At 35.0% G+C, this 27,786-nt stretch overlaps 5 protein-coding genes across 12 annotated transcripts; 3 read left to right on the top strand and 2 right to left on the bottom strand.

Moving 5' to 3' along the window:
• Positions 1-3,454: 3,454 nt before the first annotated feature.
• Positions 3,455-5,081, bottom strand: LOC8272604. The gene has a single exon (XM_048372604.1). The coding sequence runs from the start codon at positions 4,345-4,347 to the stop codon at positions 3,727-3,729; it is 621 nt and encodes a 206-aa protein (XP_048228561.1). The 5' UTR covers positions 4,348-5,081; the 3' UTR covers positions 3,455-3,726.
• Positions 5,082-9,734: 4,653 nt separating this feature from the next.
• LOC8272605 (probable potassium transporter 13) lies at positions 9,735-14,196 on the bottom strand. Of its 5 annotated transcripts, XM_015715791.2 has the most exons (11): positions 14,064-14,196; positions 13,598-13,683; positions 12,898-13,129; positions 12,554-12,802; positions 12,421-12,471; positions 12,029-12,289; positions 11,872-11,924; positions 11,658-11,772; positions 11,147-11,401; positions 10,519-11,041; positions 9,735-10,345 (listed from the first exon to the last, which is right to left on the bottom strand). In XM_015715791.2, the coding sequence occupies exons 2-11, from the start codon at positions 13,652-13,654 to the stop codon at positions 9,943-9,945; spliced, it is 2,199 nt and encodes a 732-aa protein (XP_015571277.2). In that variant the 5' UTR covers positions 13,655-13,683; positions 14,064-14,196; the 3' UTR covers positions 9,735-9,942. The 5 variants fall into 5 exon arrangements, with proteins under 5 accessions (XP_015571277.2, XP_015571278.2, XP_002513386.2 ...); XM_015715792.3 differs by lacking the exon at positions 14,064-14,196 and having other exon boundaries at positions 10,519-10,978; positions 13,598-14,039; XM_002513340.4 differs by lacking the exon at positions 14,064-14,196 and having other exon boundaries at positions 13,598-14,038.
• A 2,019-nt stretch (positions 14,197-16,215) lies between these two features.
• LOC8272606 (acetylornithine aminotransferase, mitochondrial) lies at positions 16,216-18,792 on the top strand. 2 transcript variants are annotated; one of them, XM_002513341.4, is made up of 4 exons: positions 16,216-16,369; positions 16,456-16,901; positions 17,410-17,844; positions 18,147-18,792. In XM_002513341.4, exons 1-4 carry the CDS (start codon positions 16,336-16,338, stop codon positions 18,684-18,686), a joined length of 1,455 nt encoding a protein of 484 aa, XP_002513387.3. In that variant the 5' UTR covers positions 16,216-16,335; the 3' UTR covers positions 18,687-18,792. The 2 variants fall into 2 exon arrangements, with proteins under 2 accessions (XP_002513387.3, XP_015571281.2); XM_015715795.3 differs by having other exon boundaries at positions 16,246-16,369; positions 16,535-16,901.
• Positions 18,793-19,182: 390 nt separating this feature from the next.
• On the top strand, positions 19,183-21,444 carry LOC8272607 (FK506-binding protein 59). The gene is made up of 3 exons (XM_002513342.4): positions 19,183-19,614; positions 19,800-19,988; positions 20,387-21,444. Exons 1-3 carry the CDS (start codon positions 19,435-19,437, stop codon positions 20,897-20,899), a joined length of 882 nt encoding a protein of 293 aa, XP_002513388.1. The 5' UTR covers positions 19,183-19,434; the 3' UTR covers positions 20,900-21,444.
• A 953-nt stretch (positions 21,445-22,397) lies between these two features.
• On the top strand, positions 22,398-27,693 carry LOC8272609 (cyclin-T1-3). 3 transcript variants are annotated; one of them, XM_025156314.2, is made up of 8 exons: positions 22,426-22,537; positions 22,691-22,720; positions 23,448-23,770; positions 24,653-24,734; positions 25,074-25,208; positions 25,609-25,784; positions 25,862-26,013; positions 26,265-27,693. In XM_025156314.2, exons 3-8 carry the CDS (start codon positions 23,553-23,555, stop codon positions 27,341-27,343), a joined length of 1,842 nt encoding a protein of 613 aa, XP_025012082.2. In that variant the 5' UTR covers positions 22,426-22,537; positions 22,691-22,720; positions 23,448-23,552; the 3' UTR covers positions 27,344-27,693. The 3 variants fall into 3 exon arrangements, with proteins under 3 accessions (XP_025012083.2, XP_025012082.2, XP_048229437.1); XM_025156315.2 differs by lacking the exon at positions 22,691-22,720 and having other exon boundaries at positions 22,398-22,537; XM_048373480.1 differs by having other exon boundaries at positions 22,476-22,720.
• Positions 27,694-27,786: the final 93 nt, after the last annotated feature.

The raw sequence follows: 27,786 nt of genomic DNA, 5'->3' as shown, positions 1-27,786 counted from the left end.
TTTCCTGATTATCCTTATCTGCATTCTGTTCTCAATAGGGAAAACTTAATGATGGGAGAGTGATTGCTGTTAAGCAACTTTCTGTGGCATCTCACCAAGGAAAGAGCCAGTTTGTAACAGAGATTGCTACTATATCTGCTGTGCAGCACCGTAATCTTGTTATGACATTTGCTTGGGAGTAGCCAGAGGTCTAGCTTCTTGAATGGGTATAATTTAGTGCTTCCTTCTTTCTTCATTGAATCACCCTTTTCTTTTCTTGGAAATTTTCCTGCATTGACTTGGCAACTTGACAAGGAAATTAAACGTTCTTTTATAGCGTTAGGAAATTTAAAAAAGACTCGCAAATACGGTACTGAAAACTGATAATGAAATTGCGGATTCCAAGCAACTTCGACTAAATTACCCATCTAAAGCTCTTTGCTTTGAAATGTTGCCTATTAGTGGATCATCTGACCCTTTTTCCTTTTCTGGGTGCTTTTTAGGCCTGGTACCTGCATGAAAACAACCGTGAGTTAGAATTGGTTGATGTCAAATTATCAGATTTCAGCGAGGAGGAAGTAATTTGGTTGACAGGAGTTGCACTTTTATGCACCCAAACTTCACCAAATCTGCGTCCATCAATGTCACGTGTAGTGGCTATGTTATCTGGCGATACTGAAGTAGACAGTGTAATTTCAAAACCTGGATACTTGACTGGGTGGAAATTTTATGACAGCACCTTTACGAGTGATGACATTGTGACCAAAGGAACCTATACGAGCTTTTACAATTCAACTAAAAGTACAAGCATGGTGGCCGATGCCCAGAACTAAGTCCCACAACCAGTCTCAGTGAGATCATTGAAGAAGGTAGATGAGAAACATTAATTCTTTTCAGCTGTGCATTTCTTTTGTGTGTTTAAATTTCATTTCTGTTAGTTTTATTTTATTTTGTTTCGTATATATTTATGGATTTTGGAGTGGTTGCTGCTGTGCTATTTGTTTTTTCGTTTTGACGCACGTGGAGTAGGTTATTGATGCCAAAAATTTGCTGCAGTCCAAATTGGCATCACTGACACACTTTGGGAGAAACCATGTTATAAGTATAATCCGTTGCCTGAAACTCTAGCGAAATTAATTTTCTTTCTCGGGGATCTAATGAAATTGGCACATAATCCTGATTCTTGTTACCTGGAATTTGAACTGAAAAGTAATGTTGCTAATTTTCTATACGATTTGACATTTTATTTAAGGTTCAACCATTCACAAAATGTTGTTTTGGTAACTAGTCATAAGGGCTTTTCATAAATAATCACAACTTCTCAATGATTTTGATATTTTTGATATATTTATATAGGTAATAAGTTATCTTACTAGCTATATAATTACAGGCTTGTTTTGTCCGGTCATTGGCCACCAAATTACACACCTTTGAAACATATATAAATTTCACATTAAAATACAAATACTTTTTTGCTAAGCTTGTAGATGTCTCCCCTATTAATCAATAGATAATTGAGGAGTTCACTAAATTTAAATAATAAAATACATATCAATTTAATATCAAAATATTAAATATAAATATACACGTGTCACTCTCCTATTTATTTTAATATACACCAAGTCTATGAACATATTTTATTTTGGCCATCACTTAAATCCGACCACCCCTCAACCACAAGAGGGTTGGCAGTGCCCTAATTAGTTGGTTACATCAATTACTCACCATTCCACCTGCTCCTATATTGTTTTGTTCTCTAGTTGCCCCATCAAGGTTGATATTAAGCTAGAGTTGTTGGATACGTTGCTGCACCATTCGGCAAGACAGAAAAGAGTGATGATCTGTTTTTAATTTGAAACAATTTCAGCTTATTAGCTCCATAAATTTTCAAATTGGGTAAAAAAAGATGGGCATTAAACAAAAATCATATAGATTGAATGAATCATTTAGATCTCTTTCTTGATTCAGGTTTGTTTCTCCATATTTCCTCTACATCCTTATGATTTACATGTATTGTAGGAAATGTACGTGAGTTCTAATTGATGTTACATTGGAGCCATTAATTCTATGACCGTACTAAAAAGTTAGGCCTACAATATACATAGACACCTCTACTTGTAAGAATTAATCAAATAACATCTTATATATTGAGTTTGACCTATTAAACATCTAAACTCGATAAATTTTTATTATATAAACACTTGATAGTTGATTTAGCAAGGCGCATTATAACAAACTTTTAAGAGCGAGTGAGATCATCTTTTATTAAACCTATTGCTATCTTTCTTACTTTTTTTTTCTCAAAAGATTTTTTTTATATATTCTGTATTTATTTTGTCGATTTACTTTTCATAAAAAAATTCAACATAAAAAAATGTTATTAAAAAATGAATTATAATTTAAAAGAAATTTAGAAAAAAAATAGGTAATAAGATCAAGAACAAAAAAATACATTTGCTTTGACTTCTGGGTATGAATCGAATGATATTTTCACCTTCACTTATGGGTATGATGATATTTTTGCCTTCACTTTCTGAGTATGAATCTAGATGCAAATGTTACTTTGCCATGGATAGAGGAAGAGCCATTCTTAGACGATATTTTCATTTCTCAAGTACATCACTGTCACGGCTATTCGATGATGACATAATAACTATGACAACGAGCACCATTTTACAAGAGAGTATTACATCGAGTGAAAATTTTATCATTGATTCATATTTAGATCCTTTGCCTCAAGACTTCAGTTCATCAATTCATTGTCCATGTGCTATGAAGAGAAGGATAACTTGTTTCAAGAATTTGAGATTCGTTTTTCTCTGAACAGCTAGTAACGCTTTCAAAGAGAGTAAAAGTTAGGCGTTTGGTTACTGCTGTTTTGCTTGTTGATTTCATGGTCAAATCAGTATTGGATCACACATTTATATTGGTCGTGTTGATGTTTAATGAATTTAGTAAATAAAAGAGGAAAGAAAAGGAAGAAAGAGAAATTGATTTTGAGAAATTGAAGAAACTAATGAAAAGTAATGATTAAAAAGACAATGACAAAAAGAGTTAGCAATTAAGAAGACAAAGATAACGAAAATTGAAGGAGGGTGACCAAGTTTATTATGGATTTTATTTCAAAATTAGGAAAAGAATTGGGAGATTACTTGGAGGAGAGAGATTAATTTGGAAAAAAAAGGTTAAACACGACATGAGATGTCCACCACGTCATTAACTTAAGCTTATGTGTCAACTTAATTGAATGACTGAGGGCAAATGTATATCAATTCTTATTTTCAAATCTGTCAGGTATTTATATATTAGAAATTTAGTGAGTTCAAGTGTCTAATAGGTTAAAAATTCAAAATATAAGGTGCTATCTAACTAATTCATACAAGTAAAGGTGTTTATAGATGTATTAAGCCAAAAAGTTACGCCTACACATTAATCAAACAAATTAAAAGCAGAACCAAACATCAGTATGACATAGTTCAACTAAAAACATTTTTAAACTTTTTTTTCCCATGAAATTAAGCAAATATATTTTTCAAATAGAAATCATATGCCAACATCACCAATCACACTTATTTCATGATTTTACCATTATGAATTCCCCGAATCACTAGATCGCAGAACAGAATGTTCTGCCCTACCATTTGCCACCCAATTCAATGGCAGCAACAAAGAATCATCTTCTTCCATGAAACAAAAGTTACAAAATTTCTACCCATTTCCCAAAATCCAACAAGACTCGGGAACCAATTAACTACACAAAATGATCCTTGTCAATCCAAGGACCAGACAAGATACACTAAAGAAAAAAAGAGTAACAAAATCCCTTGCAGACCATTTCCTTACAACCTTAGTTTCCACACGCAAGCTCTTAGCTCTTCTAAGCGCATCGACTTCTTTCAAAAGATCAAATTCAACTCCTTTTTTCTTCAACTCTTCTACACACTTTCCCAGCAACTTCCCATCTTCTTTTTCCCTCTCCAGCAACTTCTCCATGTGGCACTCAACATCAGTTTTATATCTCACTGCCCAGATTAAACCCAAAGAACACAAAAGAGAACAAAATGATGGAATCCATGATCTCTTGCATAAGGACCCACTTCCTAGTGGGTCCTTATTAGAGGAAGATGCATTGAAGAGTAAGAGTAAAGATATGGAGTGGAAGAGAAAGAAGAAGATGTAAAGCTGTGTGATTTCTTTGCGAACAGAGTCTATTTGAGTTTCTTTAAGAGAGATTCTATTCAGTATTAGCTCTTCCTCTTTGTGCCATTGCTTCAAAAGGAGCTTATGGGTTGGTGTTTCTGCAATTTGGTGAAGTGGGTGTTGTGGCTTTGGCTCCATAATTGATGGGTTTGTGCTCTGATCTGCCATGATTGTGAATTTGTAGAGAGAGGGAGACACGCAATAAGTGAGATTCAAGAGATTGATTTTAGTTGACTTTAGAGAAGAGAGAAACAGTAGAGAGGAAGCCTCTCTGTTTTTGAAACGGTAGGATATTATTATTTGGGCTTTTCATAACGGTCAAATCTGGGAGAATTTAAATATATGTGTATTTCCAGGAATATCCTTTCGCGGTGACCTTAGTGGCCTGATTGTGAAGAAGCGTGACAACGTTTACGACGGTTTTCGTTTACTCTCTTAGCATATATAATGACGGATTTGTCCCTTAACGTTGTTCCCCCAACGGTCATGTAATTTTTGAATGGCAAAACTCATCTATAAGCCCCCTGAGTTTGGCATTTGTTGGGATTAACCTCCTCAAGTCCCATTTCCGACATCTGGGCCCTCCAACTTTATGGATTATTAGGGATTTTAAACCCTCGGTTCATATAGGTGCGTAGTCAAAACATGATTCAAATCTGAATGAGTCTATTTCATTTAAAATAAACTGATAATTTTCTGCAAAAAAAAAAAACTATAATTAAATTTATAATTTTAAAAAAATTAAGGCACATCATGTTTAATCAAAGAAAAACAGTCTAGCATGTCAAAATCCTAAGTTCTATCCATAACCAATGATTTAAAGACCAGTTCATAACTCTTCCACGTGATCATTTATTCACTTCATTATCAAATCTCAAAATTTATTTCATAACTTAACAACATGCCACAATTTTCTTAAAACATATGATATATGCACATTTCAAAATACAAAAGAGGGTGAGTATCAGAAAGACTCGTCCAATAAGATGATACCATTTTATTTTATTTTATTTATGTATAATTTTTATTTTTAAAAATAGTTATTTTATTGATTTTTCAACCGTCTTATTAATTTTAAAGATAAGACTGATATGTAAAATTAAAATTAATTATCATCATTTAATTAAATAAGTCTTATAATGACATGATAGATCAAGACCGTGTAATAATATTTATGAAACTTGAAGGGCTCTAAGCCCCAACAGAAAAGTTTAGGAGCTTAAATATGGATGAATTTTCCTTTTTAATTTTTAAATTACTTTTGTATATTTTATTGAATGATTTCCCTTCTGCCCAATGGAGCTCAACATTTTATATTTCACTTAATCATTAAAAAAAATTATAAAATGATTAATTCATCAAGTGCAGGTGGTGGTCTAATAGGTACTCTTGCAAGCGTGTGTGACTTGAGTAGCAATTTCTTTTGTAAAGTTCTTTTCTTTTCTATTTTTCCCCTTAATATTGGTTATTTTTTCTTTTATTTTTTTCAAATTTTTTGTTAATTGGGATGAATTCTTAGATAAATTTAATAAGTCTACCATATCACTATTAAATAAAATTCTATTGCATTATAATAATGATTAAATTACATACTAATTAATAAAAAATATAATATTAAATCAACTCTAACAATTTCTTTATGCTAGTATGCCATCGTCCTATTAATTATTTTATAAATACAATCACAGGAAGCTAAATTAATTTAAGATTTTTTTTTGGTAAAGAAGGAAGCATTTTTGCTTCCTTTTCCAAATTTTTATTCATTGTGGTGTCGTCGTGGTATTATTTAAGGCGCATATTTTATTTCCACGCGGCATTAATCTATTTGGATAATAAAAAAATCTAAAAGAAAGAGTATATATATATATAATCAGTATATTAAATATAATTTAATGGTTTAATTTATGGCAAAAATGACTCCTCATTTATACCTGAAAAAGATAACAAATGTAACACTAGTGGTATATTTTTTACATATAAGTAAACGTAACAGTTATATTTGTCGAACAAGCTCAATAGTTTTTTAATTTTTAAATAGATTTAATTTATTACGATATCCATAAATAAAATGAACATTCACATATATATATATATATAATATTTAGTTGAATTATTTACTATAATTATGTATTTATGATTAAAAATCGAAATATGATAACTAATAAATAATTTATATGTCATTGTATAATTAATTTTATCCATAAATAATGTGATAAGTTAAATTTACTTGAAAATTTATTTAATTTTATATTATCTAATTGGTCTCTTCTCTATTAAAAATTATTTTATTCTCGCATTATGTGGTAATAGGGAAGGGGAACCTTAACAATATATAGAAGCAAATTAATTATTTCTTTCTAAGTAATCCCATTTATTTCAAGCTAACTAACAACTTTGTTTGGTCTCCCCTTTAAAAAAAAAAAGAAAAAAGAGGTAATTTTGTATTTTATGGAGTATATATCAACATAGTTAATTCAGGTCAAAAAGAGAAAGAAAAAAGAAAGAAAGATACATATTTATTAAAATACAATAAAATCTATATATTGAATATATATATTTGGAATATCAAACAGTTTGTGATTTCTAGGCTACATAATGCTCAGTAGAAGTTGAAACTGAGTCGGTTAATCAGATTACAGCAACTATATTGAAGGACACCATAGTCCATGATACTGAAATTTTAGAAGCCAAAAGATCCAAACGAACATCCATGCGTGACCGTACTTCCCTATATTCCTTTATTTACCTCGCAACCGCCACCACCCTTCGTACCTTCAAATTGCATGCAGCGCGGAGCTCTTGGCAGTGGCATTAATGGAACTTTTTAATTTTTTTTTTCATCAAATAAGTTTTTGGAAGTTCTTGATGGCACAAACTTACAAGCTTTGCCTCTCAACGATTTTTACATGGAGATTTATAATTTATAACCTAGTACAGAAAGTAACAACAATAGGAAAGCAACAAAAGGAAACAAAAGAAATATACATATAAAGCAATCATCTAAGAGGCCTAAACAGCAGCAAAACTTTATAATAAATGTGAAAGATTCGAGCCATGGGGAGCTGAAGTAGTAACAGCAACAGTGATCTCTTCAAATTGCAAGTACACCAACTTCAGGGACTCTTGCTTGCAAGCCCAAGCTGCTAGCTTCTGTGCATCCTTCATAGTTTCCACGAGTATGTACATGTAAAACAGAGATAATAGCAGCAGACAAAGAGCAGACACTATTTTCCACGAATTAAAAAATATGTAATAAGCTACCAACGTTAAATAATACATCCTTTTTTCTTTATATATATATGCTCTTGTTAAGGACTGCAGAGAGAAAGAGAAGAAGAAAGAGATAGAAAGTATGTGTGATAAATGAGTATGGAAATGACTGTGCATATATATATATATAAATATATAGGCCTGATGAGTGATGATCATGCAAATCCTCTACCACAAGATACAGATGTTCTTTTGGTGAGCAACAAAAGCGTGAGAAAATTGGGTTCAGTTGGAAAATGAATCCAGAAAGGACTGCATTTAACGTGGGTGATTTGTTGTTCTCACGCTTTATAAATGCAATGTTGGTCCATATATATAGTAGCACAATTTATTAGTCTCACTGCTTTTAACAATCACGATACTGCTTTTATTATTTTAATCATTTTTTTTTATTTCAATCATCCTTCCGAGTGCTGATTTGTTTTTTGATGGTGACGACAAAACAGATATGGATATATTTGATTGCTCGAGTTATAATTATCAGTATTTTCATTTAATATATTAAACCAAAAACTTTGACTTCAATATCAGCAGTAGGAGGGGGACAGATAGTGTGAGGACAGTTGATTAAATATCCAACCCTTGTTATCAGCATTAATTCTTGTCTATGTAGTGCAGAAATGCCAAACCTGCACAGGAGTGATTATATATGAAGACACTGTAGCAATGATATATAATTCTTCCTTTCGAGCATGGTGCTATTGACCCACATTATTTAGCTGGTGGCAGAACTCTTTGTCTGCAATTAACAAGCTCAGTTTTGGAATTCAAAGGTCATCTAAAACCTAGTGAACTCAGGTGAGGATTCATCTCATCTTTTAGTCGTGAACACTAGATGGTTTTTAAGTAGTATTAGCAGGGATTGTGAATTGGATATAGCTAAATACTCCTGTCTTGATCTGGTGGTTTGCCCATCCAATATCCCCCATTTATAATCTTTTCAAACTTGCAAGTAAATTTATTTCTACTAAAATGATTTTGGGAAGTATATATATATTTGAAGAGGAATATTTCCAGGGCTTAATTTCTAAAGTAAGGGATGGTTGGGAAATGGCTTTAGCTATTGTTTAATGGTGAAAGGTGCAGAAGAAGCCACATGCATATCTACCTCCTTGTACTTGAAAGAGATTGCAGCTGGATGTGGTGGCAGCTTGTTAACACTGAAATTAATGTCCTGAAATTAGAATTTTTATAGGAACCAAAAAGAAAAAGAAAAAAAAGTAGTATATATTGCCAAATCTTGAAAATGAACCTCAAAATTAGGCAAATATACATTAATAATAAATAGATGCACAGTTATGAAGTTGTCCAGACATTACTTCAATTATTGAGGCCCAATCTTTATATGCCAATTCATCTCATAAGAAAAATGACTTATTTAATTAAAGTCTACGTTCTTTTCTTGTCAAAGAAATTGATGCATATCTATGGTCAGAAAATCACACCTTTGAAGGGAACAACGTAAATGCATGTAGATCTTCGTTTATTTATTTACTTATTCATTAACAGATTCTATTGCAAAATATGATCAGGATTTAATTCTTTTTCAGCTTGAGGTGAATCTAAGTATAATTTTTTTTTTTGGCTAGACTAGGGTTTGATCTCTCTTAACCTCACAACTCTGATAACAACTGAGTTACATCTAATTGGTTCTCTAATTGTAATTTAATTTCTTTCTTTCTGCAAGATTCTGTTTATGGATGTTTAACTATTGATACTTTAAGGATGAAACATACTTCCACAAATTTTTATGAATGAGATAGGAGCATTGATTCAATCTCTAAGAAAGTAACATACCATCATCAGAATGCTTCGATCTTATGTTGTTACAACTTACTTGCGTTCATAGTCATCAATGCCTGAATTTTCTATGTTATAACATCAATGATTGAGTAAATGTTATTACATAATGTAACAAGTAAATAAAAATTCAATCATAAACATTTATCTCATCTAATAATTTCTGACTTAGATTAAAGAAAAAAAAGTGTTTCTGTCTATAATTTCCTTTTCTCTAGTTATTGTTTTGAATGTAGAATATGAAAAGATAAAACTGCCTTGAACTAGATAAATGCACCAGGAATAGAACAGAAATATGTATGCAGTTCCATCAGGAATTCAGTTTCAGGATTGCCTCATTGTTTAACATGCCGACTTGCATATTCCAAAAGTCAATTGCGTACAATCAATTGACCGCAGCACAGAAATTTTTAACAGAAGAGGAATTTGGACTCTAATTCAATGCCTAATACGGAACAACATGATGAATTAAAGAAGCAAACACATGTAGTAATTCTTCTTCCTTTTTCTGTATTTATATAAATATGCATACATATATAGTATTTTCTTCCTGTACATACATATGTACAGATTAGCTGTCAGTTATGTTGTGTTGTTATAGCTACTAAATTAGTTACAGATTACAACCTCCGCCGCGAAAGATTTACCTGTAACAGTACCTTATTACGTATGCATACATATTAATTGGAGTGATTAAACCAGATAAACCATGCCCACTTCAATCAATGAAGGGTGTGGAATCCCAAGTGCAGTTGCAGGGCACCGGCTATTGCGTCTAAGAAACGCATACACAATATTAATGGCAAACTTCTTTACAAAAGATGATGCCTCATTTGCTCTCACACTTGTATTGCTCATCATGTACGCTACGCCTGCTTCCTTCGCCTCCATCAGTCCTTTAATCTCCTCATTTGCTTCCAAATTATGTAATTGAAAGCTCACTTTTTTTCTGCCATCTGTTGGGCGACCGCCCTTCCTAATAGTGTCCATGACTGCTATTTCTTTGCCTTGTCTTTCAGATTTGAGGAATCCTGATATGATTTCAATCAGCTGAGTTTCTAAGGCATGGCTGTCCTTGATATCCTTGTAACCGTACCTGAACACCAATCAACAGCAGGTTTTCTAGAACGTGCTTTCACAATAATTTCAACAGAAGGAAAAAGAAGTGTAATACATTAATTCCTAGGCTACATTGATCTATATCTATTTAATTGGTGTAGTACACTAAAGTGTCTGCAGTGCCTATCTATTGGATTTGGCTGATTTTACCTGACAATGCACCGGAATAGAGAGAATTCTGGAGGTCCAATCCTCACAATGTGGAAACGTTCATCAATCGGTACTTTTGGTATCATCAAAGACTGAAGGGTGACGAATATGAGAATTTCATGAAATGCAGGAAAATTGGTTATGAAATGAGCAAACATTGGCGGGACACCAGAAGTAATATCGGAATAAACTAGGCAAATTCCAGGAACCCTTGTCATTCCCAAGCTAGCCCCTACACTCAGCAGGCTGTCCAAGCTAACCTTGTTGTCTAGCTCATACGCCAGTTTCTTTGAAGTCCCATAACGCCAGATTGACATTAGAGACGAGATCACTAGAGACACTAGCAGGGGAAGCCAGCCTCCTTTGTGTACTTTGGCAAGGCATGCGGAGAGATAGGACAGTTCCACAGATCCAAAGACTAATACAAATATGATAGCCCACGAAACGTTTCGCTTCCAGACTGTACTAATGATCAAAAACATCAATAAGGTTGTGACGAACATAACTATGATGACAGCAAGACCTGAGGATAACCAACAAAATCGAGAGGCTTGTTACAGTGCGAATGAAACTAAAACAGAAAGCACAAGACAGAGAGAGAAGGGAGAGAAAGAGGAGTGATGCTAACCGTAAGCGTTGCCAATCATGGAAGTGTCTCTGAATCCAATGACAACAGCGAGACAAAACACCATCAGTAACCAATTTACCTCTGGAATGTATATCTGCCCATGTATATTCTTTGACGTGTGCACTATCTTTACTCGTGGGAAGCAACCCAATGCCCTGCACTGACTGATGATAGAGAAAGTGGCTGAAATTATTGCTTGACTTCCCACCACAGTTGCAAGAGTGGCAATAAGAAACACTGGCCAAAATATAGCCTCTGGAAGCGTAGGAGCAGCAGAAGAGCAAAAAGGAAACGGAAGACGCATGAGCCAGGTGTTTCTGTAAACAAACTAAACTACCAATATTGCTGCATAAAAATGCATCGCCTACAAACCATGACTCAAGAGAACTTATACTAAAAGAATTCAATAACTCGATCAAGATCCAGATCAGAAGGGGGATTCAATTCTTTCACAAGAAAGAGAAGCCTTTCCTATTTTGAGTTTCTTGAGAAGTATTACTCAAAGACTTACCTGGAATAGCCTTGTAAAAGCTTCTCTGAAGATCCTCTTTGTGCTTGGAGAGATAGGCAGCTTCGCCCATGTAAGCCAGAACCAAGCAAGGATAGACAACAACGGTAAATGCAATCTATATCATGAGAAGTCGTGAATAGTTCAGTACTCCTGTTCTCTTTTACAGTTAATTCAAGAGCTTAGAACATTAGAAATTGAAGGAGGAAATCGATACCCTGAGAGAAAGTTTTGAGAAATGGCCAAGATCAGCAAACATAGCTTCTGCACCTGATAAAGCCCAAAAAAAATAGACAGCCTTACTGAAAGAGCATTGATAAGTATCACTATTAACAAAATTAAATCTTGAAATATTATCTTTTCTTGAAGCCAACCTGCAACACATAGAATAATGCCTCCTAATGAACTCCATCCAGATTTTCCTGCTCTTTGGAAAAATTTGTAGATATAGTGCGGTGATAGAGCATTGATCACTCCAGGGTTCCAATGGAATATATTGTAAATTCCAATTCCGCCAAGACATAGCTGCCAAGCTAACAAGATTGGAGCAAACACAAACCCAACTCTATGCGTTCCATAATGTTGAAGTGCAAAAAGCCCCACCAATACCACACAAGCGATTACAACAGTATAATCTGGCATACACAAACATGTCCAATTAAAACTGGCAATAGATTATTCAAGAGAGAAAATCTAACCTGCATTCTGTAAGAAACTTGCCAATCTAAGACATATAATCAGAAATCACACGAGGATTGTAGCTTACTCTCATGTAAATTTGGAAGCTTAATTTGGATTCCGTAGACTGCAGATAAAACTGCAAAACCAACGTGGTGAAGCCTTAAGAATCTATAATTGCATAAAGGCACATACAATAGCGATTTGATCAAAAATAATACCAGACATTGTTGGGGTCAGGATTCCATCACCAATAACCATGCTGGTTCCAAGCAGAACAACCAGAAGCAACACAATACGAGAAGAATGATGCTTTTCGAAGAATTCTTTTATAATCAAGCTAGTTCTTGTCTCCCTGGCAGGCAGAGAAGAATCATGGGAAGATACACATTCAAGTCCCATATGAGAACTCAATAAAAAGCCCATCTTGGATCGTCGGCAGAGTAACGAGTAGAGCGCAAATGTTCCGCCTGCGTATGATTGGCTTTAAACATAAATGGGCACTAATATTCTCTGCTAATAAGATAGTTAAAACGAACTTATTTAAAAGAGTACATATGAACACCTTCACCATTGTCATCTGCCCCTAACACAAATATAATGTACTTGCAAAGTGGGATGATTGCCAAAGTCCAGAAAACTAGAGAAAGTACCCCAAAAATCTCATGATCCTCCTCATAAAGCTGTAAACTTCCAGAGAATGTACTCTTATAAACATAAAGAGGGGATGTGCATAAATCCCCATAAACAACCCCGAAACTCTGGTAGGCAAGTAACAGAGTGGTTTTGTACAGTTTCTGCAAATAATTCCAAACAATAAAAAATAAAATTGAAAGATTAGTCAAATTCCATAAATATTAAAAATCTATTGATCGAGTGTCTATCTTGGTAGTGTTGGAGCTAAATGACTTAATCTTTACAGCCTTTCTCTTTAAAGGTTTCCAGTATATACTCAAAAGAGGGTATATGAATCTTTTCAAGGAACATCCAATTACTGTTAGATCAAGTAACAAGAGTGGGCTTTACAGAAAATATAAATCTTTTCAAGAAAAAATTGTAGAGCATAATGGAAGAAACTTATTGGTTGGAAAAACTAGCAATGAACTCACGTATGTATATAAACACAGTAAGTAAAAAGAAAGCAGCAACTACAATTTTCTTTCACTTACTAAGGTACGAAACAGAAAATTAAAGAAAAGAAAGAAAAAACCACAAATACTATATCATTTGGAAAAACAGAGGAGACTAATGCAAACAATACTTACCAGTCGAGACTCCCGGATATTTGAGCCCGATACTTCATCCATTTTCCGTTCCTCCATGTATAATTCATTAAAACTTCAAGTTAAAACTGAAAAAGGACATCTTTGGATAGTGAGTAACACTGAATTGTCATTTAGGTGTCATGTGGATACGAATCTTCTTTATGGAGAAATAAGTAAAGACCAAATAAAGAAGCAAGTAGGAAAGGAGGATAGGAAAGAATTAATGGACTATATCTTGAGGGGTGATCTTCTAGCAAGTGTGAGATTTTCTTAAAAAAGCCATTAATGGCATCTTTTAAGAAGAAAGGGAGAGACAGACAACGGAGAGAGAAGGCGGTTAAATAAAGAACGAGAAGAAGTCACTTACGATAGAAAAATGACATAGTAAACGAGAAGATGCATGTAAAAATTTAAACAAAAGTTCTTTGATTTAACTTTCTTTGGTGTTAAAATGACCGGTAGTTACCAAATACTTGCATCACCACCCTCATATACTTGTCAATGGCAAGTGGCCCTGTAAGAATATATTTTCCTTCCTTCCTTCCTTCCTTTCTAAAAGAATGATGAGAAAGTGTAAGGCTTGAAACTTGGCATTCAAATAAGTCATATTCAAGCATGATAAATCAATTTCTTTTTAATTATTTTTTGAATTGTTTTGAGTTTTATCATTTTTAATGAAAAGGGAATCTCTCTTTTGAGTCAATTAAGTCAGTTCTAAAACTGTCCGAGATTTTATATTTAAATGTATGAAAATCCGATTAGTAAAATTATAGTTAAATTTACCTGACCAATTGGGTAACAAAATTCTACAACGAAAACCTGTAGTTAAGATTCAATACCAGCAATTATAAGAATGTGAGAATGGTCTTGAAAAATTATTCCGATGCTTTAAATAAGCATAAATATTTGGCTTAATAATATAATTTTTAAGGATTGCAATAGGAATGATAGTTATCATCAATAACGATAGAGATCAAAGTATGTACTAAGGATTGCCCTTACCAGCAATACTTAACATCTGGATATAATGTGTTTTAGTAGGTCGATGAAATCCATTAGTACTGAAAGAGATACCTGAGTAGGGTCGAAAGGTACAACATAAGTTCCTGTAGGATATGGATCGTATGAATTCAGGCTTACTAAACCTGTCATTTGCCTTCTTGCTTGACTGTGCGTGTTGTCAAACCTGCTGCCTAGTTGACTTATTCCATTTATCAGTTAGCTATCCGAATTTTCCTATAAAATTTTGCTGTTTCATTTGGGCAAATCTGTGAAAGTCAAATGCTTCCTCTCTTTATTACCGGTTTAATTGCAGAGACGTTAAGACCTAGATTCGTAATGAAAATTACTTTTAACGGATTTTGTAAGAATTTTGTGAAATCGGAATCATATGTTAGTATATTATCAACATCAGGTTCCACACCAATTGCATCCATTGCTCCAAGCATTCAAGTTCATTACAGATGTAGACAAATAATAACAATTGAATTTGATCTCTAACTGCCTGTCTATGTCAGAGGGTAGATACTCCAAAGTCCAACCACGCGTATACTGAGGTATAAATCCAACAAATGGGATTATAACTGCCTAATGAAAAGCGATGAATTTGGCAAAGCGTGAGAATTGAACCATATGAAAACATAGATTAAACTTGTTGATTTTCCATCTTGAGCCTGAAATTTGGCAGCACAAGGAACCATTTCATGAAGCTGCCTAATGTAAGGTAGAGTTTGCTTTTAAAACTTTCCACTTAGTCACAAACTCCAGATTTTCATCAACCTGTCCTATCTCAATTTAGGCAGCAACTCTCAGGTTGAGTACTCCTTCCATCTTTGGCAAAATATATGTGGACTTGCAACTGTTTTGGAGATAAACGGCATCGCATTGGCGATAGAGCACCAAACATTGGAATCCCTAGTTAATGAAAAAGACAATAAATGAACTATGTTCTTTGTTTGACATTGCAAAGAAGGACCAATCGCTTAACTGACTATAATAAGGACCAATATTAGATGTACTACGCTCCTATATATATAATATAGGTATACAATGCATGAAAGTCTTATGTACATATATAAGGACCAAATTCAGTTCAGACTTTTTTTAACCAAACAAAGAGGCCCCAATTTAGAAGAAATAAAGTTTGCATTACATAAATTATATTATATATGCATGAGTTTACCCTTAATACTAAATCAGAGAATTATTTCGAGAAAGATAAAATGTTTATAAAGAATGATGATGATGAAGCCAACTGCTTTTGTGGTACATGCAGCACTGCAACTTAATCATCCCTCCTTTATGGTTCTTGTGTGGCTGTGACTTTTATCATCCCTCCGTTCTTGCTAGTTTCAGCTGATGAGAAATTAATGGAGATACTGTGCCGCAACACAGATACACCAGAAATATGCACCAAGTGTCTAAATTCAGATTCTAGATCATCACATATTGATGAAATAGGAATTGCAAGTATCATTATAAAATTATCCAAGTGACCACTCGAAGAACTTAGCGGCCAATATGTCCAAGCCAGTTGAGGGAGCACCAGATAATTGTCAAATTAGGTACCAGACCAAGTGTGGAGTATGCTTAGATAGGTCCAAGGTAAGGCCCAAGGCCCAAACATCATTTTCCTTTCTCCCTCTTCCAAAATGAAAACAAAGCAGAGCCGCCACTGTACTGCTTACTGAAGCGAAAACTAAGATTCTTTTAAAAAAAAAAAAAAAGTAATTCATCACATGAACTGCATGCTTGAAGTAGACAATCTGTTTGGTAAGAAGTCGAATCTTAATGCTTGAATTCTATTGCCGCTAATTTCAAGTTTTACAATGTACTTGATTGCCTATGTCAAATTACAGCTAAAAAAATGACTTCTTCAATGCACATTTGCTCGAACACAACAATCTCCCACCCAATTAATCTCCGCTGTTTATTCAGCCAAGATAGGAGAGGAAGGCCGCAAATAATCAGATTCAACGGCCGGAAATCAATTGCCACCGCCTGTCTTAACGTGGACGTGAGAGCACAGAATAGTGATGGGAAAGTTGGAGTGGTGAGAGAGAGTAAGGAGGTAATGGAAGCGGAAGGGAAGTTTATGGTGGGGACATATGCAAGGGCACCGGTGGTATTGGCTAGTGGCAAAGGTTGTAAATTGTATGATGTTGAAGGGCGAGAGTATTTGGATATGACTTCAGGGATTGCTGTGAATGCTTTAGGGCATTGTGATCCTGATTGGGTTAAGGCTGTGGTTGACCAGGCTGATGTATTGACTCATGTTAGCAATGTGTATTATTCCATTCCTCAGGTTTGATAATTTGCTTTATTCTTGTTTTTCAATTTTCAATTTATGATACTTTGTTTGGTTAGAAAGTATGCAAATTTTATGAAATTGGATGTTAGTATGGATTTGAATTAGGGATAAAAGTTCTTGCTCTGTAGCGAACTGTAATTAAGAAGCCATTAGAAAATCTAATGCATATGATGAAATGGCCATTAACAAAGTTGAATACTTGGTTAATAATAAATCTAACCAATGCTCTCAATCATTTTGGGGCATATCCGAAAGAGGAAAAGCAAGTTTCTTTTTCTTCTTTTTTGGGTCCTATTTACTCTATGGTTATTAAAATGATACACTTATGTTTGTGGCCTGGTCTTCAGCCATTATAGTCGAGCTGTTTCTAATCTTGGTGAGAAAATTAACAGAAAGATACTGTAATTTAAAACAGCAATAAGTATTCTTGTGTGACAGGATTTATGCGAATTGATGCTCTAAACCTTTTCCATGTTAAGAATTAATTCCATGTTTGCTGCAGGTGGAGCTTGCTAAGCATCTAGTAGCTTGCTCTTTTGCTGATCGTGTATTTTTCACAAATTCTGGAACGGAAGCAAATGAAGCAGCTATGAAATTTGCCAGGAAGTACCAGAGACACTCAAACCCTAATGCTGCTGAGCCAGCCACAGAGTTCATATCATTCTCTAATTGCTTTCATGGGAGGACCATGGGTGCACTTGCTTTGACAAGCAAAGAACAGTATAGATCACCTTTTGAACCCCTTGTGCCTGGAGTTACCTTTGTGGAGTATGGAAATATAGAAGCAACAAGAAAATTAATTCAACGGGGGAAAACTGCTGCTGTTTTTGTTGAACCCATTCAAGGTGAAGGAGGCATCTACAGTGCAACAAAGGAATTTTTAGAGTTTTTGCGGGCTGCTTGTGATGATGCTGGGGCTCTTCTGGTCTTTGATGAGGTAATCAGCTATTGTCCATTTACAGCCAACCTATGGACCAAACATGCTAGTCTAGAAATTGATATATAGTATTTTCATGTGCTTGCATATTTGCTGATTTGGTATTAGCTTAGCTGTAGTGATTGAAAATTGAAGCAGCACGTTACATGTTTTTCTTTTTCTTTTGATGCGTTAGATTTGTCACCAGGGATGCGCTTGTTGCTGCCTTTGGGCATTATTAGCTCTCATTAAACTATGTTTTGGCTATGATTTATTTATGTTCATCAAATGGATCATCACATGCGCCGTTGTTTGTTGTACAGGTGCAATGTGGTTTAGGCAGAACAGGATATCTCTGGGCCCATGAGGCATATGGTGTCTTCCCAGATATAATGACACTTGCTAAACCACTTGCCGGAGGTTTACCCATTGGAGCTGTATTGGTGACAGAAAGAGTTGCTTCAGCCATAAATTATGGTGACCATGGAAGTACTTTTGCTGGTGGTTCTCTTGTGTGCAATGCTGCCCTAACTGTTGTACAGAAAATAGGGAAACCAGATTTCTTGGCCAGTGTATCTAAGAAAGGGCTGTACTTCAAAGAAATTTTAAAGCAGAAACTAGGTGGAAACTCACATGTGAAAGAAATTCGAGGAGTAGGCTTGATTATTGGAATTGAGCTGGACGTATCAGCATCGCCTCTTGTGGATGCATGTAGAAATTCTGGCCTGCTAGTATTAACTGCTGGAAAGGGAAACGTTGTGAGGCTTGTGCCTCCTTTGATCATAACAGAAGAGGAACTCGGTAGTGCAGCTGATATACTGCAAAATACCCTCCCAGTACTTAATGAGAGTGATTCAAAATAGGAGTGATTTTGTACTATTTCACACTATGAGTACCTCTTAGTATAATCAAAACGCTGTGTATTGTGATTATATAAATGGAGATAATTCAGACATTTAAGTAGTCTAACAGATTCTACTTTTGTTTATTATACATATTCAAACCGTCAATTTTTTAATATACAAAACCAAAATTGAAATCTTTCTAAAAGAACTACAACTAAAATTATTAGTTCAGTTAACTTCTTTTATGGCATATTTTTTCAGTTTGTTGTTAAAATCAATTTCTGTTCATTCCTACGGGCTGGCCCTGTGCCACAAAAATTTGTAAGAAGTTCCGCATTCTAAACAACCCTTTTCACTTGCGTACCGATTTTACAAATTTAAAAAGCAAGCACCATAAAAAGTATACACGCGAGGCACGCAAACATTGCTCAAAGAAAGAGTAATGCAAGCAAAATTGTCTTTCTTTTTTTAAAATAAGATTCGAAAACAAAAAATAATTGAATTGAATAAAATCCGTGTCTTATGCATCATTAATCACAATGCTATAATTGCTCATCCACTTTCCCCTCCTTTCCTTCTCTGTCCCAAAACCTTTCTGTCTCGCTCATTTCCTTTCTTTTCTTTTCTTTTTTTCTTTCAAGTTCTAAATCCTGTTTCATTAGCTGTAAGAATTACGGTATCACCCTAGTATACATATAGATTTTTTTTGGAAATCTTCTGGCTTTCTATTCTGGACGGTGGAAGTTAGCCTTTTTAATCTTTGGTCATGGTGTCTGCACCATCAAACAAGATCGAGATGGCTCACCAGATTTACAGAGACGGAAAGTACGAGGCAGCTCTTGGGTTTTACACAGAAGCCCTTTCCATGGCCAAAACTAAGGCCCAGACGATCGCTTTGCATAGTAACAGAGCTGCTTGTTATTTGAAATTGCACGATTTCAAAAAGGTACTTTCTTTCTTCTTCCCTTTTTCTTTGTTTTTCTTCTTTCTAAGAAAAATATCTTCTTTAGTTGGTTAATTGATTTCTTATTATTCTATGATGATGTGACATGGCGTCGTAGTTTGAATTTGAATTGATTTTGCCCACTTTATAATTAACAGTGATGGTTACTTGCTTGCATCGTATCATAGGCAGCTGAAGAATGCACATCGGTGCTTGAGCTTGATCATAATCACGCTGGTGCACTAATGCTGCGGGCTCAGACACTTGTCACTCTCAAGGATTACCATTCCGCACTTTTTGATGTCAATAGGCTTATGGGGTTAAATCCTTCATCAGAAGTTTATCGTAATCTTGAAACTCGCTTGAGGACACAATTGGTATAACCCCTCTTTCTTGTCTTTATCATCTAATGTTATTATTGTCTTGATTTAGACAAAATTCAATTTGCTTAGTTCATTTTTAGCCACTGAATCGAAAGAGATGATTGATAGACGTCTCACTGGTGTGCGATGACAAATCGCAGGTTTAAGGTCATTTCGGTCTTGCCTTTTGTGAACTTGCTAAAACTTATGATTTGTTAGGCATGGATGTCGAGGTTTTGGTTGCTGTACAGTTAAAACTTAGGATCAGGGCAAAGATTTTCATTTTTCATGGAAATGGATCTAAAAGTTTTGTTTTCGCCTAGCTTTCATAATAGCAAATCATTGCCAAGAGTAATTCAATATTCCGCAGTCAGTTAAAGTAATTATTTTTATTTTTTTTTGTTTAAGGAAAGGCACTGGCTCCAATACCCGAATCTGAAGCTGAGTTGGAAGAAGAGGAAGAAAAAGATGAAATAGAACCATGTGGACTTGAGGAAGAACATGGGGATGGAAAAGCAGATGCACCTATGATAGGGACTGATAAGAAAACTGAACCTTCTAGGACTACTGATGCTGAAGTCATTGTGCCTAAAATATCAAACGTGAGTAGAGAGCACAGATTTGAGACTAGAAAGACAATTGCTGCTGAAGCTATTGCCCAAGCACAACGGAAAGTTGAGCCTAGAAAGACTCTAGCAGCTGAAGTTATTGCTCAAGCACAGAGGAAGAAGGAATCATCTGATCAACATTCAAAAGGATGGCAATCAATTCCAAAACCCAAGGGGCACTCGGCTTTGGATTATGCTCGTTGGGACAGAGTTGAGGATGATTCAAGTGAGGATGATGACGACGACGATGACGAAGAACAGTCTCAGCCTCAGTATCGATTCCGTGTAAGAACTGTTGGTGTGCGACCTGTGAAGTGAAATTAAAGATTACGAACATAAAGAACAGCACTTATTCGTAGGATTCTGCAATGAGAGATATGAAAGAGGGAGTGAGACTCAATGGGCTGGAAGCTAATCGCCAATTGTGTCTTAACATGGATGTCAAAGCACTGGATAGTACCAGTAATTTCGGGCTGGCGAGAGAGACCAATGAGGTCATGGAGGTGGAGGTGGAGGGTTTTGGTGAGGGCACTTGTGGTGTTGGATTGGGCATAAGAGACTTTAAACTAACAAATGCCCTCAAGTACCTCTCCTACTAACTTCAGTTTGATTACTTTGGGCAAATTCTGTCTTCTTGGTACTAATATTGAGATGCAACAATCTTTAATCTCTTTTATTGCCCTTGCTTTCCAAGAGATTTTCCTTGAGGAGGTATCAGAGCAAAAAGTCATAGCTGAGATCCTGCAAAATTCATGGCTACATGATCAGTGTGATTCATGTATATTTGGTTTCTTGTATAATAAAAGATTGTTGTATTGTGGTTGTGGTTGTAATTATATAATATAGTATTTTGTTTTAGATAATCCAGATATTTGCTGAAAACTTGCACCTTTTCCACTTCTTGGAGATGCTGATTTGAGCAAAATTTGGTTTTTGATTGGAATTCCCATTAAAGTTCATAATTTTACGCAACCTTGCAATTTTTGAGATGATTCTATATATATATATATATATATCAGCTCGGGGAATTTTGTAAATTTTGTAATTTCGATAAGAATTTGTATAGCATTAAAGGGTAATCATCCAATTTGTAAAAATAAAATCATAAAAAACATGACAAGAATGCACAATAGCACAAATAAACAAACAAATATTTATATCAGCATTAATTTTTTATTATTTCAGTCTATATTTGTTTGGAAATAATTAAAATATAAATTTTATTTCTTAAATAATATAATCTAAGTATAAAATTGGAGAAACATGCACTTAAATTATTTGATTGTCAAAACCAAATACATCTACTTTTATATCCACTTAAGTATACATATTTTAATGTTTTAACGTAAGATAAAATTGATTCTGTTATATTTTACTTTTATCGTCACGGTAAAAATTACATTTCTCTATATGTACATATGGCAGCAAGTAATTATGATATTATGTGTCTAATTACCCATTTAAATTTGTCGAAGAACGATGTTTTAGAAATAAAATTCAAGATTTTTATATATTTATCTATTTATTTCAATTGACTTGAAGGATTTAAATAGGCTAAGATGAACCACAAAAATTGTAATTTAAAAGATATTATTATGAGAAATCAATTTGAAAAATATCCAAAATTAAAGACTATAAATGCGTCTCTAGAAGTTATTAATTAGGCAATAAAATGATGATTATCACCGATGGTGTGCTACATTAATTTACTTTAATCTACCTAACTAACAATTGTAAATGATCCAATGTAGCCTATAAAAGTTCTCCACAGAGTTTAATCCAGTTTTATTTTCTTATTTTAAAGATAGAGAGGGATTAAAAAAATAATAATCAAAAGAAAGAAAAGAAAAAGAAAAAGCTTGGGCCTGAGCAGCGCATATGGTATAAAATATAAACCCTAATCAAGAGAAAAAGCCTTTTCTTTCTCTCTTATTGTTCACTCGTTCGAGCTTCGAGGTACGCCTCGTCTCTCCTCTTTTCTCCATATTATCTTTCTTCCAGATTTTAACTTGATATGCAGTTCTGTTGTCTCGTTTAATCTTTTTGATGTTTTTGATTTCACATGCGGTCGTCAATTTTCTATATCTTTTATTCGGGCTCTACATTTAGTAAAGGCGAGATTTCGTTCCCATCCATTTTGTAAGTACATATAATAAAATTAGGGTTTTCTTTTTTCTTGATTGAAATCGATAGACGCAGATTATTCGGTGAATTTGCTCCTGTTTTGCGTCTTTTTTTTTTCTTTTTATCTGTTTTAGGAATTCGATAGGTACAGTAGAATTAGGGTTAGGTTTATTTTGATTTCTTTTAATCGAGTGTTTAATTCACATTGTGAAGGAGCAATTTGCATGTTCCAAATTATGTTTTATGATGGAACTTCTGGAATTTCAAAAATTTATGTCATGGAAATGTGTCTTTTTTAACAAGTTTAGGAAAATTGATAGTGAAACGAATAGTTCTAAGTAAGCATTAGTTATATCTAATATCTTGGATCCTTGAAGGATGACATTTTGTGATTTGGGTTTATAGATAGTAAAATGCAAAATCATTTTTGTGGAATCTAAACTAGAAGTGGGTTGGGCATTGAAGCAGGATTTAGGTACTGTCTGCGGTGCAATATCTATTTTTGACAATGTGACTCATGTAGTAGCGTGGTTGTCTGGGTTAAATTGTTAGAAATATCTAAACTTAGTGATTACTTAACATGAAACTGGAGCATTAAGCTTACAGTTATATTGATAAATTAGTATGTTGCTCAACTATGTTATTGCATTTACTTCTTCATTTTCCTCTTTTTATCATTAATGGCTGAGATCAGCATTTGGGTCTGTGTCATTTTGACATGGCTGTGGAAATCCTTATGCAGGGAGCTTGTATATGACATGGTGATCTAGTCAGCCCATCCATTATAAAGAATAAATCTATATTCTTTATATAAATTTTGAATCTCCTTTTTTGTGCACGGAGAGTTATGGCCAATTCACTGCCTGGTGAGTCCTCTCATCATGGAACAAACCTCCAGAAGTATTCTCAGGAAAAAGCAGAGGAAGGTGGCCGTTGGTACTTTTCTAGAAAGGAAATTGAAGAAAACTCTCCATCTAGACGAGATAATATCGACTTAAAGAAGGAGACTTATCTACGCAAATCCTACTGTACATTTCTACAAGATTTGGGCATGAGGCTCAAAGTGTGAGTCTTTAAATTTGAAGTGTGCCTTATGTTCTTTGTCTACACTTCAAATGCTTTTGTTCTGAAATTGTATGAATGCATGTTCATATAAAAGTATGAGTCTTCGAATTTTTTTTCTTTTTTTCTTTTTAATTTTCTCTTTATAGTTGAAATGCTTTTGTTGATTGTTCTTATCAGAATCTTTATTCATACTTCCATTAGTAATAAGTTCAGCTAAAGAGCAGTTTATTTTGGATGCTCTAATTAATTTTCATCCTTCTGACTATTATTTCACATGCTTTCATATCATGTGTGTACACAGCTGCACACCAAGCTAGCCACTGACGATGCATCTACTTCATCTCTCTCTCTTCCTCTCCCTTTTAAATTCCATAACCAGATAATAATCTTTTTATGTAATTCCAGGGAGTATAGACAAACTACAGATACAGTAACTATATCTTCTCCTTGAAATGTTGGATGTTAAAATTTTTTGGCACGATTTAATATAATGGAACCATCATGCAGAAGCTTCACTGTGTATGATCTATCTCCCAAATGGCATTTAGACTTGTCAACTGACCCACCCTAGACAGGCTCCTTTTCCATTTCCCTGTCCTCATTGCTGCATCTTGCTTTCAATTTGAGATACTTTTGCCCCTAGAGCAGAACTAGCTTGGGTATGCAGTATCATTGCTCCTAGATGTCTTTTGCAACCTAACTTTTAGTCTTCAATAATTCATCATATTGTAAGTTTATATCTAATGTCAGGGCTATAAACAATCCCAGTCAGGGCTATACACAATCCCACATGCTCTGCCTATAGTTATCTCTCTAATGTGGTTAATGAATCTGTGATCGCTAGCCTGGCACGTAATGAGCTTTGTATTTCTTATCATGCAGGCCCCAGCTAACAATTGCTACAGCAATAATTTTCTGCCATCGTTTTTTCCTTCGTCAATCTCATGCCAAGAATGATAGGAGGGTGAGTTTTTGTTGTTCTATTAATATATAAAATCAAATTCTTTCCCTGGCAAGAAATGATTATTTGTTTTTCTTTTCATGTTATTATTTAAAAAAAAATTCTTTACCTGGTTGGTAATTATTATTTGGTCTGTAGTTGCAGTGAAGACTACCAAGGATGATAACTAGTAGAGTTTCATTTTTTTTTTTTCTTGCTGTCCTTTGTTTGCATATAGCACCTTGCACTTGGAGTATGATACCCTTCTGCATGCATTTGTTTACTCCCTCTCCATGAAAGATTGATACTGGATGTAGCAAATGAATTTGTTTACTTTTTAACTTCACTTAAAATTTGTTGCAGACAATTGCCACAGTGTGTATGTTTCTTGCGGGGAAGGTGGAAGAGACTCCCCGTCCTCTGAAAGATGTTATTCTTGTTTCATATGAAATTATTCATAAAAAAGATCCTGAAGCTGTACAGAGGATCAAGCAAAAGGTAATTTATCTCTGTGGTGTCCTTATGCGGGAAACTTCTCCTTCCTTTTTTGTAAGACTTGTATTGCCAGTGTGTTATTTTTTTCTCTTCTCCTATGCACCTCCTTTTCATATGGTCAGGATCTTGACCCCTGAGATACCCTAATCCTGTCTCATCCTTGGTCTGTTGCTTAAAGCCCAAGGGAATTGCCAGTGAAACTTGGCCGACTGATTGTCCCTTCTCATAGGTTACTCTGATTGTTAAATAGTGGTTACTAGCATTATAAATTCTTTTCTTGTTGTGTGCTTAGCATTGGATATGTAGGTTCTATTCTGTCTAGATTAAAATTCCCCACATAAGCTTTATATTCGATGCAGTGCTTAATCTGTCGTCCACTTCTGTATCCACATCTATCATGCAGGAGGTATATGAACAGCAGAAAGAACTAATTTTACTTGGAGAGAGGGTTGTACTTGCAACCCTTGGTTTTGATCTAAACGTGCAGCATCCATATAAACCTCTTGTTGATGCAATAAAGAAATTTAAGGTTGCTCAAAATGCCCTTGCCCAGGTTGCATGGAATTTTGTGAATGATGGGTATGAAATATTGCTTATTTTAGTCTATATGCACTTTTTTTATTGTCTCTTCTTGATCGGGGAGATGTCGCATGCAGACTGCGCACATCTCTTTGCTTGCAATTTAAGCCCCACCACATTGCGGCAGGTGCCATTTTCCTGGCTGCAAAGTTCCTGAAAGTAAAGCTTCCATCAGATGGCGAGAAAGTCTGGTGGCAAGAATTTGATGTCACCCCACGCCAGTTGGAGGGTTGGTGTTCTCCCTTTCTTTCAAATCTAAAGATGAATGTAATAACTGATATTGCTCTTATTAGCAATCATATGCGCATACTTTCTTTCATCAAAGCATGTGTTATTTTGCCCTCCCTATAAGTGCTCGGATGATTTATATCCAGTGAACTAAACCATATAAGACGATAACTGTTATGGTCATGCAAGCTTTGTGATTATGCTTTTTGATTACAGTGGTTTCATCTTTAACTATGATTTTGCACTATGCAGAAGTAAGTAATCAGATGCTGGAACTGTATGAGCAGAACCGAGTGCCACCTTCAACTAACAATGATGCTGAAGGAAGCACTGTAGGTGGAACTACTCATCAAGGCACGTCAAAAGCTTCATCCAGCAAGGAGGAACATGCAACAACTAATAGTCATTCTCAGGCTGGAGGTATTACTTCAAGACCTGGAACCTCAAAGTCAATGTCACTTGCAGATAATCATGGTGGGGCTCCAAGAACCACTCGTAATCAAGGCAATGAGCATGTAGGCGAGGAGATGAAAAGTTCCCCCGAGCACAATGCAGACGGTGAATTGACAGATAATTTGGACCATGGAATAGATACAGTGCCCCGCCATGAGAATACTGAGGAAGCTCAAAACACACTGAGACTTCCATCACATGGGAAAGAAGATCAAGAAAGGAATGTTGCAAGAAGTGAAGCAAGTGAAACAGGAGAATTAAAAGACAAACATTTTGGCCGAAACTTGGAAAATAGAGAAGTAACAATAGGCCAGTCACCCCAAGATGCTATTAAAAAAATTGACAGGGACAAAGTAAAGGCAGCTCTAGAGAAACGAAAAAAGTCCCGGGGGGATGTAACCCGAAAAACTGACTTCCTGGACGAGGATGATCTCATTGAGAGGGAACTGGAGGCTGGCATTGAACTAGCTGCTGAGAGTGAAAAGATTAAGCGGGACAGGAGGCAAAGCTGGTCTAAGCCCTTGGATAGGCAAGAACATGAAAACTCACATCATGAGAAACATCAAGAGGATGTGGGGGACGGTGAACGTCAAGGAACAAAGGGGCATTTGTCACATAAATCGGACTTCAACAATATGGAAGAAGGAGAAGTTCCTGATGACATTGACCAGGGGTTTCATTCACCAAAATCAAGTAATCGCAAACGGAAGTCCCGGAGCCCACCAGAAAAAATATCTGAGGGCAGGCATCGAAATGATTATGCACCTGGCTCACACCATTATAATAATCACGACTACTTAGATGATCGTAGCAGGGTGAACCGGCTTAGTTATGTCGAGAGGGATCATAAGAGGCACGTACCTGAAAACCAGGTCTGAAGGGTGCTGCCATTCACTGGAACGCATTGGTAAAGCTCTCATTGGATGCTTGTAATTCGTATGAAGATCGCAGTTGGTATCAGCTGTCAATGGAGCACCACTTTTTGATTTGATTGTTTGGACCAAAGACCAAACTTCCATCGGTTTTATGTAATTTGTAAGAGTGGAGATGAGGTTTATTGAAGTTCGAAAGTGACTCATTGCTAATATCCTTTCCCACCAATATCCCTGTATAATTATGATGATGATTTTTTTGAGTTTATGATTATAGTTTTTTTTTTTTTTTTTTAAGAAATAGTACTGTTGGGAGTTCAAGGAATATATTCATTGGTGTCATCAGCACTTGCAAAGTTCCTTGCATTTTATTTTCAAAATTCTCTTGGATCACTTTTTTTATTCAAACTGACATCATGAAATTTTTAGGTATTTAGCATGAATCCCGT

Source organism: Ricinus communis, chromosome 4, assembly GCF_019578655.1.
Source record: "Ricinus communis isolate WT05 ecotype wild-type chromosome 4, ASM1957865v1, whole genome shotgun sequence".
In the NCBI taxonomy this organism is placed as follows: domain Eukaryota; kingdom Viridiplantae; phylum Streptophyta; class Magnoliopsida; order Malpighiales; family Euphorbiaceae; genus Ricinus; species Ricinus communis.
The sequence above is the reverse complement of the archived record's forward strand: the minus strand, read 5'-3'. Positions and strand labels throughout refer to the sequence as shown.

Excerpts from the sequence above, each read along its gene's own strand:
- LOC8272606 (XM_002513341.4), top strand. The coding sequence starts at position 16,336 with ATGAACTGCATGCTTGAAGTAGACAATCTGTTTG. Across the intron at positions 16,370-16,455 it reads TGAAGTAGACAATCTGTTTG|CTAAAAAAATGACTTCTTCA; the intron begins GTAAGAAGTCGA and ends GTCAAATTACAG. Across the intron at positions 16,902-17,409 it reads TGTATTATTCCATTCCTCAG|GTGGAGCTTGCTAAGCATCT; the intron begins GTTTGATAATTT and ends TGTTTGCTGCAG.
- LOC8272607 (XM_002513342.4), top strand. The coding sequence starts at position 19,435 with ATGGTGTCTGCACCATCAAACAAGATCGAGATGGCTCACCAGATTTAC. Across the intron at positions 19,615-19,799 it reads AATTGCACGATTTCAAAAAG|GCAGCTGAAGAATGCACATC; the intron begins GTACTTTCTTTC and ends ATCGTATCATAG. Across the intron at positions 19,989-20,386 it reads CTCGCTTGAGGACACAATTG|GCACTGGCTCCAATACCCGA; the intron begins GTATAACCCCTC and ends GTTTAAGGAAAG.
- LOC8272609 (XM_025156315.2), top strand. The coding sequence starts at position 23,553 with ATGGCCAATTCACTGCCTGGTGAGTCCTCTCATCATGGAACAAACCTC. Across the intron at positions 25,209-25,608 it reads TACAGAGGATCAAGCAAAAG|GAGGTATATGAACAGCAGAA; the intron begins GTAATTTATCTC and ends TCTATCATGCAG. Across the intron at positions 26,014-26,264 it reads CACCCCACGCCAGTTGGAGG|AAGTAAGTAATCAGATGCTG; the intron begins GTTGGTGTTCTC and ends TGCACTATGCAG.
- LOC8272604 (XM_048372604.1), bottom strand. The coding sequence starts at position 4,347 with ATGGCAGATCAGAGCACAAACCCATCAATTATGGAGCCAAAGCCACAA.
- LOC8272605 (XM_015715791.2), bottom strand. The coding sequence starts at position 13,654 with ATGGAGGAACGGAAAATGGATGAAGTATCGGGCTCAAATATCCGGGAG. Across the intron at positions 12,472-12,553 it reads CCTGACCCCAACAATGTCTG|TTTTATCTGCAGTCTACGGA; the intron begins GTATTATTTTTG and ends TTGGTTTTGCAG. Across the intron at positions 11,773-11,871 it reads TCTCAAAACTTTCTCTCAGG|ATTGCATTTACCGTTGTTGT; the intron begins GTATCGATTTCC and ends CTCATGATATAG.